The 14,497-nt window shown below is 33.1% G+C and overlaps 1 protein-coding gene across 1 annotated transcript in view; it reads right to left on the bottom strand.

The window, feature by feature from the left end:
* Nucleotides 1-14,497, bottom strand: part of LOC118182927 (uncharacterized) — a 135,697-nt gene that overhangs the window by 56,841 nt on the left and 64,359 nt on the right. Inside the window, exon 4 of the mRNA XM_035352407.2 lies at nt 4,231-4,468. Coding sequence (XP_035208298.2) covers nt 4,231-4,468 — 238 coding nt within the window. The remainder of the gene's footprint in view (nt 1-4,230; nt 4,469-14,497) is intronic.

Below are 14,497 nucleotides of genomic sequence, written 5' to 3' on the forward strand. Positions count from 1 at the left end.
GAGAAATTTACATGATTCTGTACGTTTCTTCCTTTGGGAATTTCTTTTCGCGCTTTTTTATAGGCTTAAAGATAATCTTTGATAGCAAACTGCACGTTTCCCTTTCCATAATTCAACAGCTTTACTTAAATAAACTAAGAAAGTAAAGCTAACAAAATAAAACTTAAGTTTGCTCTGAATTTTCCCTAAGTGTTTGCATAAGTTTTCAACAGAAGAGGTTTCATGCGAGCGGGTTAATTCCATGGTTGATTTCGTGGTTTTCTCCATGTGTAATTTGAATACGAAACAGTTCCCCTCAGAACGGAATCCACCAAATTACCACTTCTCTTAGGCAGATAGTCCTCATGGCGTTACTATATTCAAATAAACTAGCCTAATCTAATAAAATTTATACTTAAAAATATAATATAAAATGTATAACATTATTTTCTCATTTCTGTTATAGGTGATGTTTAGGATAGTTTTTGAATTACGGGAAAAAGGGCCTAACTCGCGATGCGGTCGCGGAATGTGTAACGAAAATTCGTAAATTCGTGCTGCCTATCATTAGCACAAAGAATTTAGCGGACGAGAGGGATATCTATGATAAATGACACAATAAAGCGAAAATAACTTGTATATAGCTAAATAAAGGTTATATCATGCACCTTTCATTGCAATTGAGAATCATAAATAATTAAATTCTGAAAACGTGTTAAATAATTTTACTGTAGATCTCATTATAATTAATTTGGACACTATACGTATTACATAGATTTTCTTCGTTCAATTACAGGTTTTTAAAAAGAATCGTTTGTAATTCACGTTGTTTATCGCAAGCAAAGGTAATAATGAGATTTTGTAACTTCACGAAACGACTTTATTATTAATATTATTAGACTACTATTTTTATTATTATTATTGCAATTTTTTAGCAGCAAAGATTTTTTCTCTTGCCTTTCCAAAATTCTTTTCTAAAATTTTTTTTCTGTTACTTTACTAATATAAAAACATAAATCTTTGTTTATTTATATCTTATTTATTTAGTTCTTCCTTAATGAATAATGCAACGCAGTTGTATGGTAGTGTGTAACGTGTAATGCCACAGTACAAAGTGTAATGCCCAATATCGTCTTTCGAAGGTATTTCGAAGTTCTGCAAAGTTTAAAGTAATTTATTCTTTTTATTTGAATTTCAGAAAAGTATTACTTTGAAGTGTATTTCCGCGTACCTCCATAGAGAAGTCACGTGAAATTATTTAAATACAAAAATAAACCATCATTTATAAGAATATTAGAAAATCTACTTCGATTAGAGAAATAAATCGCGGAAATTCGTGTCGTGATAAAGTGACACTCTAACAGTGATTAGGCACTCTCATAGTGATCTGACATAGTGCTGAAGTTATAGCATAGGTATCTCGAATAATAATGAATTTTTCTAACTTGGGCCATTTTCTTGATTCACTGACGTAAGACGCAGGTAATAAAATAATTATCAGTCTCGTGTTGCTATATATTGACAACAATATCAATTATACCTTTAAATTATCATAATATTTTTCAAAATATTCAATGTGGATGCCATTATAATAGCACATTAAGTGAGAGGACCAATAATTTAGTTTGCATTTTAATTTTTTTTAATTTATTAGTTTTCAATACTTATAAGTGTTCTAATTTATTTTAGAGAGAGGAGTATAAATGTGTATATCAGTGAGAGAAAGAGCCCAAATGCATGATACATTTAAAATATACTATTTGCTGATACAAGAAATAGCAACAAATTCTCAACCAGTTACGTGTTTTCATCATATATTAAAAATGTCAGCATTTATTAACATTCAGTTTTCTTTATAGTAATGAAATGCATAATTTTACAGTTAACCCGCGAAGCACAGACGTCTAGTTGGAAGCGTGTCAGGAGAGTTCTATTCCGATATTAGATGAGGAAGATGAATGATTCTAATTTTATCCTCTCCTGTAAAACTGTAACACTATTTTTTAATCATATACTAGAAGAGCACTTTGATCTTTTTTGTGCTTTTTTCTTGCCTGTGTGCCTTATAATATTTGAGAAACTAGAGACTGCAGCATGATCTTACATAAACACAAAGTAAACCGAAGCATCTCAGCGAAAAGGACTACACTTTTGTGCAAATATGTTCAGTTTTTTCACCCATGAGAAAAGGTATTGCAGATATCATACAACATGGAAAGACAGCATAATGTATGGTTTATTCAAATCAGCTGAAGAAAAGCTTTTAAATTCAAATCAGTGAAGGAAAAGCTTTTAACATGGATGAGCTATAAATATAAATCAGCAAAGGGAATTTGATAAGATAAAACACAGTTACAATAAAGCAGTTACAGTAGTATGTGGAGCAGAATGCTGATTATTAGTTGATATTAGTTGATTCATTAGTTGATTTTTCATTGAATATGAGAGCGATATTAGAAGCTGAGGAAGACGATATTAGGCATTATACTTTGCATTGTGGCATTACACATAACACATTACCATACAACTGCTTTGCATTATTTATTACGGAAGAACTAAATAAGTAAGATATACATAGACAAAGATTTATGCTTTTATATTATTAAAGTAACAGAAAATGAATTTTCGAAAAGAATTTGGGAAAGGCAAGAGAAAAAAAATCTTTGGTGGTAAAAAATTGCAATAATATTAATAAAAATAGTAGCAAAAGATATATTATTTTTAATTATGTACTAGAAAAGCGTTTTGAACTCTTTCGTGCTTTTTGCTTGCCTCTCTGACTAGAAATATTTGAGAAACGAGAGACTAACATGCTCTTACCTAAACTTAACATAAATCGAAGCATCTCAGCGAAATGGACAAATAGTGCAGTGACTAGCCCGTCGCTCAGTAGCACCACAGGTCCGGAACTTGAACCCTAAGCTGAGCAAGAATTTCTCAGAATTCCATCCCTCGAGTGGGTCGATTAAATGAGTGCCAAGTTTGCTTGGGGACTAAACACTGGGAACTCTGCGAGAAGGTAACCCAGAACCACGGTGAAGGTCAACATTTATCAGGGCACTGCAGACCATGGCTCTCTTAAGGCTGTTGCGCCATTGAGGTTTTTTAATATATACAGAGAGAGTGTATTTTTTTTCTTTAGACTTCAAATTCTTTCTCCATTCACATATAAAGATTTGAAATTAGTTTGAATACGTTTTTAGATTTAAGCACTCTATGATGTGTTTAATATTTTAAGTTATGGATTTTATACGGATTATGTTAAATTTTATTAACAGTTAAATTTTGAGTTAAATTTCCTTTCCCATCGATCCTTAACTTTAACTTACAACGTCCGGCCAGAACGTAGTTTTAGAATCAAGTCTGAATACATAATTAGGAAGAGCGGTATTTAACCGCGAATTTTTTCGGAATTAGTGAGACTGCACGTGTCCGCCTTTTTAGGCTACTCTCCCGTAAGCTATTAATACGCTCGGCCGTACATTAGGCCCTTGAAAGCTTCGCAGTCTATTAACGTTAAGGGGCCAACTCTGTTAGAACTTTGATAGCTTCGACTATACCTCGGTAGTTAAGATCAGTTTAGTTTTAGTCTCTTAAGTTCAAACCCAAGTGTCGGCTTTATTGTACAACTCCAAGACGGAGTTCTGTCAAATTTTCTTTTGAATAATAAAGGGTTATTTTACCCTTCCATCTTGTTGTTTACTGTCACACGAACTCAAGATATTATTAGCTTACTAGTTCTTAAGTTTCTTCACTTTCAACAATCACTTAGAATTACCCAGTGAGGAGCTCTACAATTTAAATTCTAAATTATGTAGCGCCAGTAGAATGACAAGATTTGTTATGTGGTGGAAAACAAACTATCTCACCACATGTCAGATGTTGGTATTTTTTCTTTAAGTTTTACATAGTGCACCCTTGTTTCCTTTTTCATTAGAATTTAATTTAGATTTTTATCGACGCAGTAAAACTATACATTCTGTTCTATAAAATGATAAGTGTAGAAACTTTAAAAAATAAAAATAGTTTAAATATGATAGAACAAAAGAAGAAGAAATAAGATGGTAAAAAGAACAGATTTTTTTTATAAATTAAATTAAGCTTGTAATAAGTAATTTAAAACTTGGGAACAAATTGCTCGAATTATTGAGATTTGGACTAAATAAGCGATATTGCATCTGCTATTCTAAAATCCAGTTACAAGCAACACTGCGTTAAAAGGTATAATTCTGAAATGTAATCATTACTTACCTGCCAACCTCAAGGGAAACAATGGTTGTTTTTGTTCTGCCTGTGGATGCAGTGGACTCATGGAGATACTGACGGATGTATGCAACAGGCCATACTACGAAACAGGACGCCATGCCCGGTTTAGCTAACCCCACTCCATGGCTAAAAATAGCTAGTTGAAGATCGCCGCTCATACCTAGTCTCTGAGAATCCTCAGTAGGGTTCACGGACACTTGGAAGATTTCACGAGCGAACGACACTAGAAATAAATAAAGTACACATTTACCTTTGACGAGAAACAATGTAATTGTTTATTACAAAGAAACATTGGAACATAAATTCATAAAGGAAATTTAAAAAAAAATATAAGTTCAAGATATCTTTCGGTTATTTGCCTTGAAGAATTAATCTTCTTCTATGCATGTAACAAAAGATTTTAAATTTGGCATAGATGATGTAGAAGAAGGAAACGAGATGTTACATGGAATAATCAGTCATGGTCAATTGATATACCTTAATTTTGGCAATAAATTACGTTAGTAAACGTATAGTTAAATAGACGATTGATGCTTTCCTGGTAGTCCTGTAATACAAGTTTTGGTTTGAGTACTGTTTGACACTACTGAATAAAAGACTTCAATTTAACTTTAATCTTCGTTGAAAAATGTGCTTCATTAGTGTCGTACGACAATGATCAGCTTTAAAATAACACACGTTAGAAAATCTAACTTTATGTTTTTATAAAAGTAGATAATTAAAAAAAAAAGACTAAACTATTACTAATCGAAATGTTTCTTATATATGTATATGATGATTTACAAATTTCTGGCATTAACATAAAGGAACGCTGATGCATGCAGATAGTAACAGAACATATTTTATTTCTTGAGAAGCACATTCTTCTTTCCTTCTTCGATGGGTTTCTCGCACGGAATATGTAAGGGTTTATCCTGCACCAAGCAGATGGTAACATTCGAGATCTGAACTACAAAATGCAACGTGCGCAAACAGGAACTCTGCTACTGATCACATTTGTGCCTTTCCTACATCGTTATGACGATACAAAGGATAAAAGATAGGTACACTCCAACATCTTCGTAGGACAGCAAGCAAGAGCAGGAGCGACGTATCTAAGATGAATGCTTTCTTCACAACCACTCGATCTGAGTTCGCGTTAATCCCTATTGGTCGATAAGTCTTAGGTCACAAATTTAAACCCTTATTTGGTGAAACGTTATGTAGGCAGCTGCGTCATGAGAATCGTCATTATGCAAGAATCCGACAATTCGTGTAGACTGCAAGTACGACACGGATTAAATTTGGAATGATGCAAGTTAGAACGGTTTATTATGAGAAGTTACTACTTTGAAAACAGATACTAAATTAATACTAAATACTAAATTAAAATTAAGAAAATACTAAATTAAAATGAAGTCTTCAGAGTCAACTGCAAAGTAAACATTCTTCTTATCTTATGTATATACACAAAATGCCTCAGCAGCTTTGTTACAATTGTAGTTCGTAACAGTTATAACTAGAACCTTATTGTTATTGTCGTATATATGTATAATACCTTAAGGATTGTTTGAGATGTGGAAGGTTTTGTAAGTTGCCTGTTGTCGTTTTAAACGGATATTATTGAATTTGGCCAGCAGTTTCCCAGCGCAGCTTGGAAAAATCGTAGAGCACTGAAGTCAAAGCCAGTATGTTTATCGTAGATAATTAATGTCTTACCAATACTTTCACAGGAACTAAGAAATTTCGGGCATACTTCACAAATTGAAATCCTCATTAACAGAGACACGATCATTAGGACACTAGAAAATACTGCTTGAATCAAGCAAAGAAACATTTTCAATATAATTCCAATTCTTACTTCTAAGAACCTATCTAGAAATAAACATAATTTTGAACCAAATTTAATTTAAAACTATATTTGGAAAAAACTCATTTCTTTAATTAAGTGAAAAACACCGGTTTAAGGAAAGGCACTATTTTAATTTAAATGTTTATATCAGAATTACGTAATTTATTTTTTAGAAAAAGTATACAAAGAACCCTAGAAATATTTTATTAATCATTTCTTTTAATATTTCATACTGCATTAAAGTGTGAATTGAGAAATTATTTTTAAACTCATGCTTCCTTAAACGCAAAAAATAATTTTTACTGCAAATAGAAAAATCTCAAGTAATTAATATTATGCGATTTGACAGCATTTGTACTTAACAGCGCTATCATTATATATATATGTCTGTGTACGTTTTTCATTTTGAATATTATTCCTTCATCCTGTTATGCTAATTCACTTCCCAGTGAAAAGAGATTTATAAAAGCATTGTAAGACGATTTATTCATAGGTTTCCTACATATGTTATGTCATTTTCAATTATAAGTATAACTGATAATATTATTTATTTCAGTTTTTAATTGAAAGAACTGTTCACATATATTCATAAGAGCAAGTAATAATTGTAATACTCGTTTGAAGTTTCAGCAATGAACATGAATGAATATTATAGAAGTAGAATGAGGAAGAATTATTTTTAAAATTTTCCTTTTTTGGAATGAGAGAATTCATTTCACATCTAATGAATACAGAAACTTCGAGAACGGGGACTTGATTGCGTATTGAGACAAACATACTCGTCACTTGCCGTAGGATAAATTACTCAAGAAGTTAATATTTAGAATGTGTCAAAGGGTCTTATTTTATACTTTATTGCTGCACGAAGGATGAAAGAAATGAATAGTAAAATATTTGTAGGGCTTCGCTGCATATTTTTGCTAAAATAAAATTATAGAATTTTGATATAAACATACAAATAAAATAAATTGCTTTTCTTTAAACCATGTTTTAACTTAATTAAAGAATTGAGTTTTCCAAGTAATTTAAAACTAAAATTAGATCAAAATTAAGTTCATTCTAGGTAGACATCTTATAAGTAAGAGCTGGAATCATGATGACTAACAGCTTTTTCTTGTACGAAAGCGAAAAATAATGAAGTTCATATTTAACAAAAATGACTGCAGATACTATATTCTTCTTACACAATTTGAGCCAATGCTGCAAAAATTCGCATGCCTTGTTTCTGCAGTTTTAGGGCTCGGAAATATGATGCAAATAGAAATATGAATCTCAGTAACAGAGTGAGAGATTAGCAGAAGGTAACATATCACAAGGCCATTTTGTTAGTTCTCCCAATAATGTTTACGAAATATAATGCTTATAGTTTCACTGATAGAAACATAAGGTAACATTTAAAATAAAAAAATATGTTACAAATTATGGGTTTAGCTCTCTTTACTGTCTTTCTAAATTTAAAATAATTTTTTAAAGGCAGCCTACCAGCGGCCAAGTAAGAAGTCGTCGAATACCGGTAGTTTAAACCTGGGTTCGATTCTAGGTCAACCTGTTGGTTGCATGTTCGTTTCCGTGGTTTTCCTAATGTGTAATGGAGATAGGAGAGAGTCTCCCTTCGAAAGCCTTATACGAAAGAATCCGTCTTGAGTATAAAAAATAGATCTAAAAGCAGAAACTCAAAGGGAAATAATTTTATAAAAATATTTAAAAAACAAAATAGTTTTGAAACCTTTATGCAGGACATCCTGAAATAACAAGCCGTATTGTCTAATTGCGAAAGATATTCTAATTTAACATTGTGGAGAAAAAAGAAGCACCTTGATTAAATGAACTTTATAAAATATAAAAAATAAAATGATCAAGATTGTTTTTTTCTTTCGGTGTATATGTAAAAGCGATGAAAGTCGTTTATATTTTTCTTCTAATGACATAAAGAAATAAACTAAGAAAGACTAGGCAAGGAAAGAGAAAGGAAAGGGAGGAGAGCAGAGGCAAACAAAAAATAATATAATCCTTTGTAAAATGAAACAGTTAATTGAGTTTGTAACGCAGAATTGTAGTAATTATTTATCTCATCAAATCGCTAAAATTTTAATTAACTCGTTTTCGATTAATATGGAACTTTTGCATTTCTCTGGAAAGCGACGAATAGTTTTAAATTTTAAATTTTTAAGAAATAAATTAGATTTTAATAGTTAGTGATGAATTAGCTTCAAACGCAGGCAAATTAAAACCGACAGTTCATTGCAGTACTCATTAACTTTCTAAGATTTTAAACTATTGAGTCTTTAGAACCGTTTGGTGACAGAAACGAAGTAATTTATATTATATCGAGATTTTCTGCTAAGCATACATCCTTTAAATGACATTCTGAAATTAATTTATGCAAAATGGGTAATTGGTAATGCGTCCAGCATATTTAGATGACGTTCTGAATTATTTTCCTAAGGCATTCAGTCTTATCACTACTTTTGACATAATTGAATTGAATAACAATTCAGTTTAGTTTCTTGATTTTATGGAGCAGCATTCTCTACATAATTGTTGTTACGCAATGGCAGCTTCAGTATCCTTCTGTAATAGACGCAGACGACTGCAGTTGTATTAATGTTGGAAGAAGTTGCACAGCAGTGCATGTTAATGTAGTAGCTTTTTTAAAATACAGTTAACTAACATTGATTTAATATTGACATTAAGTAGTTAAGTTAATAGAATAAAATTTATATTTATTCTTAAGAATTCAAGGCTATTAAAGTTTGGATAATCTTTACCTTATGAATTATGAATCTAATATATGTTGCTACCCACAATTAAAGATATGGATGAACCTGCCAATTTTGGCATAGCTTTTCCATGTTTGGTTGTAAGCTGATAAGATGCACAACAGTCATAGTGCCTTAAATCCCTCTCTTGTTAATGTTAAGATTAGAGTGGGAAATCCGTAGGTAGAGTTATTAGAAAGCGTCAGTCTTAGGTGAAAATGTGGCAGACGATTGGAAGGTGTAATTTCCAAACTCTGAAATTTTCAGCTATAGTATGGTATACGTAGTGAATTACAAATTTCTTTTCTTTTTACTTCTTTGTACGAAGTAAAAGGAAGTATTGTAATCGCGAAAAGTTTCAGGCAGCATATTTCAACGAAAATATCCATTTTGACCGCTATCGAATGCAATTTAACAACGTTTTTGCGTGATATCTGTACGTAAGGACAGAATAAAATACTCTTTTCCTCCAAAAAATTATAAAACTGCTTTAAAATTAATTCTGAAGAGAATGTTTCGTGGCGTCTGTATGAACGTATGTATGTACGTACGTACGTTAAGCGAGATCTCAAAAACGAGTAGCCTCAGAACGTTGAAATTTTGTATATAGGTCTGCTATAACATGTAGATGTGCACCTCGTATTTTGGTCGCAATCGGCAGCACCAAACGTATATAAATATATTTATATATATATCCACTCTGTTACCCAGCTCAGTGATCTGAGTTTCTTTACTCTTATATGTTTGTAAATTGTACATTTTTGGCTTTAAAAATGATTGAAATATGTTGTTCTTATCTTCCGGTTAATGTTTTTATGCCTTTAGTAAATCTGCATGCAATATTTTTAGAATTATCAACAATTCTAAAGTTGTTTAAGTGCCGCTAAACCTAATAATTGTTTTGATGTCGGCCATTGCTTGTTTTCATTTGAAACAGCAGGGTAGTGGATTTGTTGCCAATCTAGAGAAACTTAGCTTCGCAACAAGAAAGATAACGCCTTCATTTATTATTGCGAATTAAATCATACTTAGTCCTTTCTGGAATGTTTTCGAGGAAATAAGTGTTTATGATTTACTTTTGAGTTTTTATGTATTTTTGCCTTGTCGCAAAGCGAGAACTCAATTAATTGTCTGTGAAAACTGCATCTTTTTTTTTTTTTTTTTCGTTTTTTTTGGCTTAATTTTTATACATCGTTCTAGCTTTATTATAGTATTTGAATAGAACATGTGGAAACGATTACATAATTCTTTAAAATATATAAATTTTGTGCATTCTGAGTTAAAATATCATTATTTTGAGTTGGAATTTGGTTTGAGCTGGTTGCCTTTTTAATCGCGTCCAGATCTGAGTTTTTCAACGTATCGGTTGGGCATCCATTTGGATATTATTGCTTTTCTTTGGAGTACGCCTTCCGGTATTTCGCCGAAGCTGCTGCTCTGGATTTCTGTAAGCTATTCTTGCTTTTTGATTTCCTCGCTATGCTTTACCTCGGCGAAATATGAGTGAGTGTCAGCCATCAGCATACTTAGATAATGAAATCTCAGCCGCCGAACAAGCCTTCGGTAGGTTTAATATACATATAGAGAGAGCTAATCTCCCACACAATGTTAACTCTTACACAACCCTAAAAAAGCAAGCTATTGCTGATCTCCTTAAATTCAACTCAGTTGAAAACAAAACTAGCGATGATCTCAAACGTATAGCGGAACTTGAACTCATCATTCAGGATTACGACGCACTCTTAAATCTGGCCGTCATACATAAAAATCAAAGAAACAATTCCATCACGGAAAATAATAACGAAAGCGATGCTATGTTAAAGGCAAAATCATCTAATCACAAAAAAGACGATGCAAATAATATCGAGCGTCCGACTATATCTAAGAATAAGAAAAAGAAAATTACTACTGACAGCGACGGGTTTAAAACCCCCCGTATCATGCATAATCGAACGCATTCAAATTCATCGGAAGCTGAATTACCCGTACAGAAAAAGTTCAGTGACCTACAGGACTATGACAGCATGGAACAGGAATCGAACTCGGAGTCCGCAGGATTTACTCTCGCCAAAAAAGCACTGGAAATGTTCCCCCAAGTCTTCTCTCAGATTTTACAGCCAACTGGGATACGTTAAAAGAGGAAATCGAAAATTTAGGAGTAAAAAAAGTCAAAGGCAATCTCACAGGAGATACAATCAACATCAAAGTCTGGGATGAAGATGACTATTGCGCAATCACGGAGTTTCTGGCCAAACGAGGTGTGCAATTCCACACATACAAAATTAATTCCGAAAAACCAATCGAAGTAGTAATTAAGAAGTTGCCTAGAAACTCAAACGTGGAAATAATTCACAAAGAACACGGAATTCCTGTAGAAAAGATACGTCAGCTCGAAAAATTCTGAGAAGGAAAAAATTGTTAAATTACCTATATTCTTAGTCGAGGTCTAAAGAAAAGGGTAAACAAATCTACCAAATAAAGCAACTTCGTGGATTAGACGTCATAGTCCGTGCTTACAAATCCAGACCTGGCCCTGTGCAATGCCACAGGTGCCAGAGATACGGACACACTCGAGATCTATGTCGTTACAAACCTAGGTGTCTTAAATGCGCCGAACCGCACGAAACTTACACCTGTAAGAAGAATAAGGGCGAACTAACAGCGCGTTCTGTGCGGCGACTAACACCCGAGCAACTCGAAGGAATATAAATACCAGCCGGATAACCTACCCAAAATAGTCTTCAATAAGAACAATCAAAACGAGAAAAAGCATGAACAGGAACAATTTCAATTAAATAAAGAAGATTTTCCTACCCTCCCTGGAGCTACGGAAAACGAAAATACTAAAAATCAACCGAGCTGGACAACTCAAAAGGAAAACAAAAATAAACAAGAAAGCGAAACTAAAGAAGTTTCATTTTTTGAGTGGATAAAAACACAACTCCTAAAAGCGAAAGAATTCTTTACAGAATTTAAAAAAGCAAAAAGCATCATGGGTAAACTCGAGGTCACCTTAAACCTTGCGATAAATTTAAAATTAACGGCTACAATATTATAAGGAAAGACATAACCCGAAGTAGATGGGGTGGTACTGCAATTATCATTAAACATCTTTTAAAGCATACTGAATATGATCTTCCTCACAATAGTCTGCTTGAATTTACTTCAGCTATCATTTATACTGCTTTAAATGAAACCTACCTATTTATTTCTATTTACAATACTCCTAATAATCTGATGACTAATAATGACCTGGATATCTTAACCTCCACCAACTTCCCGACTATCATCGCAGGGAACTTGAACGCACGCAAAGCACAAGGCCTGGAATTGTAGACGATCTAACAGCAATGGAAACATTTTACATAACTATTTAATTAGCAACGACCTCAATTTTTCTGCTCCCTCTTTTCCAACAAGATTTGGTGCTAACGGAAACGGCGAAGTTTTGGACATTGTACTTCTTAAAATATTCCTCATACCCCTCTCTTAGAAGTACTTAAATTCTGATCATCTTCCAGTGAACTTCGACTTTTATGGCTTTTATCCCCCGTTAAAGAAACACAGAACTAAGATAAATTGGACCCAATTCTCTGATACTATGAAAGACTATAATTGCAGAAATAATTATAATCATTGCGATGATATCGAAGATGAAATCTATAAATTCACCACTAAAATGAAAGATGCAATCAATAATGCAACTTATCCCTGCAAAAGCACTAATTTTCTCTCCCTTCCTAAATATATAAAAGATATTATTGCAGAGAAGAATAGAAAACATAAGGAATGGCAGCGGTCCGGAGACCCTCGTGCCAAAAGGAACATCAACTTTTTAAACAGGAAAATCAAGCATGAAATTATGGAATTCAGAAACAAAAAAGGGACTTTCTCCTATCAAACCTGGATCCTCAAGATCAAGCAGTATGGAAAATTGCTAAACCTCTAAGAAATATCAGACCAAATCAAACTCATGCAATTCATCACATGGGAATCTCCTATCAATCTGAGGACGAGATTGCTAATATAATGGCTAATGAATTAGAGAAAATCTTTTAACCTCACCCGCCTGAGAATAACTCCCAAGAAGAAGAAGTTAATTTTACCATTGACAGCATTAACAATTATCCTATAAGAAATTTCATTCATTTTACTCAACCAAGAGAAGTAAGAGAAATTATTCACAAACTCAAGCCAAGGAAAGCCAAAGGCTATGATCAAATTAGCAATGAAGCACTTAAAGCCCTTCCTAGACGCTGTATTACTAACATAGTCAATATTTTTAACGCCTGCATCCGAAATAATTATTTCCCTCAGCAATGGAAACATTCAATACTTGTCAATATCTTAAAACCAAAAAAAGATCCTAAGCTCGTCACTTCCTACAGACCTATCAGTCTTTTACCTTCATTAGGAAAAGTATTTGAGAAAATCCTCTGCTCAAGGCTCACTAACCATCTCGAAAGACTCAATTTTATAGATGAACTGCAATTCGGCTTCCGCAGTGGACATTGCACTACTCATCAAATTCTCAATTTGGTGGAATTTGTTTCGCAAGCCTTTACTAAGAAAAACGGGGTGGCTGCATGCTATCTCGACTTCGAAAAGGTCTTTGATAGAGTGTGGCATGCAGGCCTCCTGCATAAATTGAATAATTTTATGCTTCCAAACAGTTTAGTAAAACTGATTAGTTCCTATCTGAAAAACAGGACTTTTCAAGTTCGCTGCGGTGACGCCTTATCTGTCAGAAAAACAATTCATAGAGGGGTCCGCAAGGGTCCATTCTTTCCCCCCGGCTCTATAATGTTTATATGAATGATTTCCCGCACCCATTCAACATGAAAATTCTCAAATATGCTGAAGACACTGTAGTACTGACTGAATCCAGAAGTCCCCAGCTCGCTCTAAGTAATTTACAACTGTATCTCAATATGATCAATCACTAGTGCAAGACTTGGAAAATTAAGCTCAACGCCTCTAAATGTTGTATTGTGCTCTATCGGAAATACAAAACAAGATTAAGAGTCAATACTGATATCTACTTAGATAGAACTCTAATCCCTGTAGCTAATTCCTATAAATACTCGTATTTAGGTGTTTACATAGATAAGTCTTTCAACTTCAAAGATTATATTTCTTATATCTTAAACAAAGCAAGTGCAGCCTACATGGCAATTTATTCTATTATCGGCAAAAAATCAAAGCTCAGTCTAAAAATAAAGAAAATGCTTTACATATCTTTAATTCGACCGATCATGCTATATGTAGTGCCGGCCTGGGCAATCGCCAATAAAATGAGCACAAAAAACTGGATATACTTCAAAATAAAATTCTATGTAGCATTGTGAATGCACCTTAGTACGTGGGAAACTCTATAATTCATAACGACCTGGCTATTCCATCTGTGCATAACTTCATACTCATGACAGCTCACAACTTCTTCGAGAAGATGAAGCAAAGTCAGTATAACGCAATTAAACAAATGTTGGATTATGCTCTAACCATTGAATACACTGTCAAACGCCCAAGGACAATTCATCACAATTAGTCATGGTGGTAACTTGTAAATTTTAATTTTAAAATTTACTTCAACTCTGAAATTGGACTCTATCCTATTATTTGTGTTGCATCTTATGTTAATCAAGAAACTTCTGTTTATTCA

Source organism: Stegodyphus dumicola, chromosome 7, assembly GCF_044657685.1.
Source record: "Stegodyphus dumicola isolate Sdum_Otavi_A_Nest chromosome 7, ASM4465768v1".
In the NCBI taxonomy this organism is placed as follows: domain Eukaryota; kingdom Metazoa; phylum Arthropoda; class Arachnida; order Araneae; family Eresidae; genus Stegodyphus; species Stegodyphus dumicola.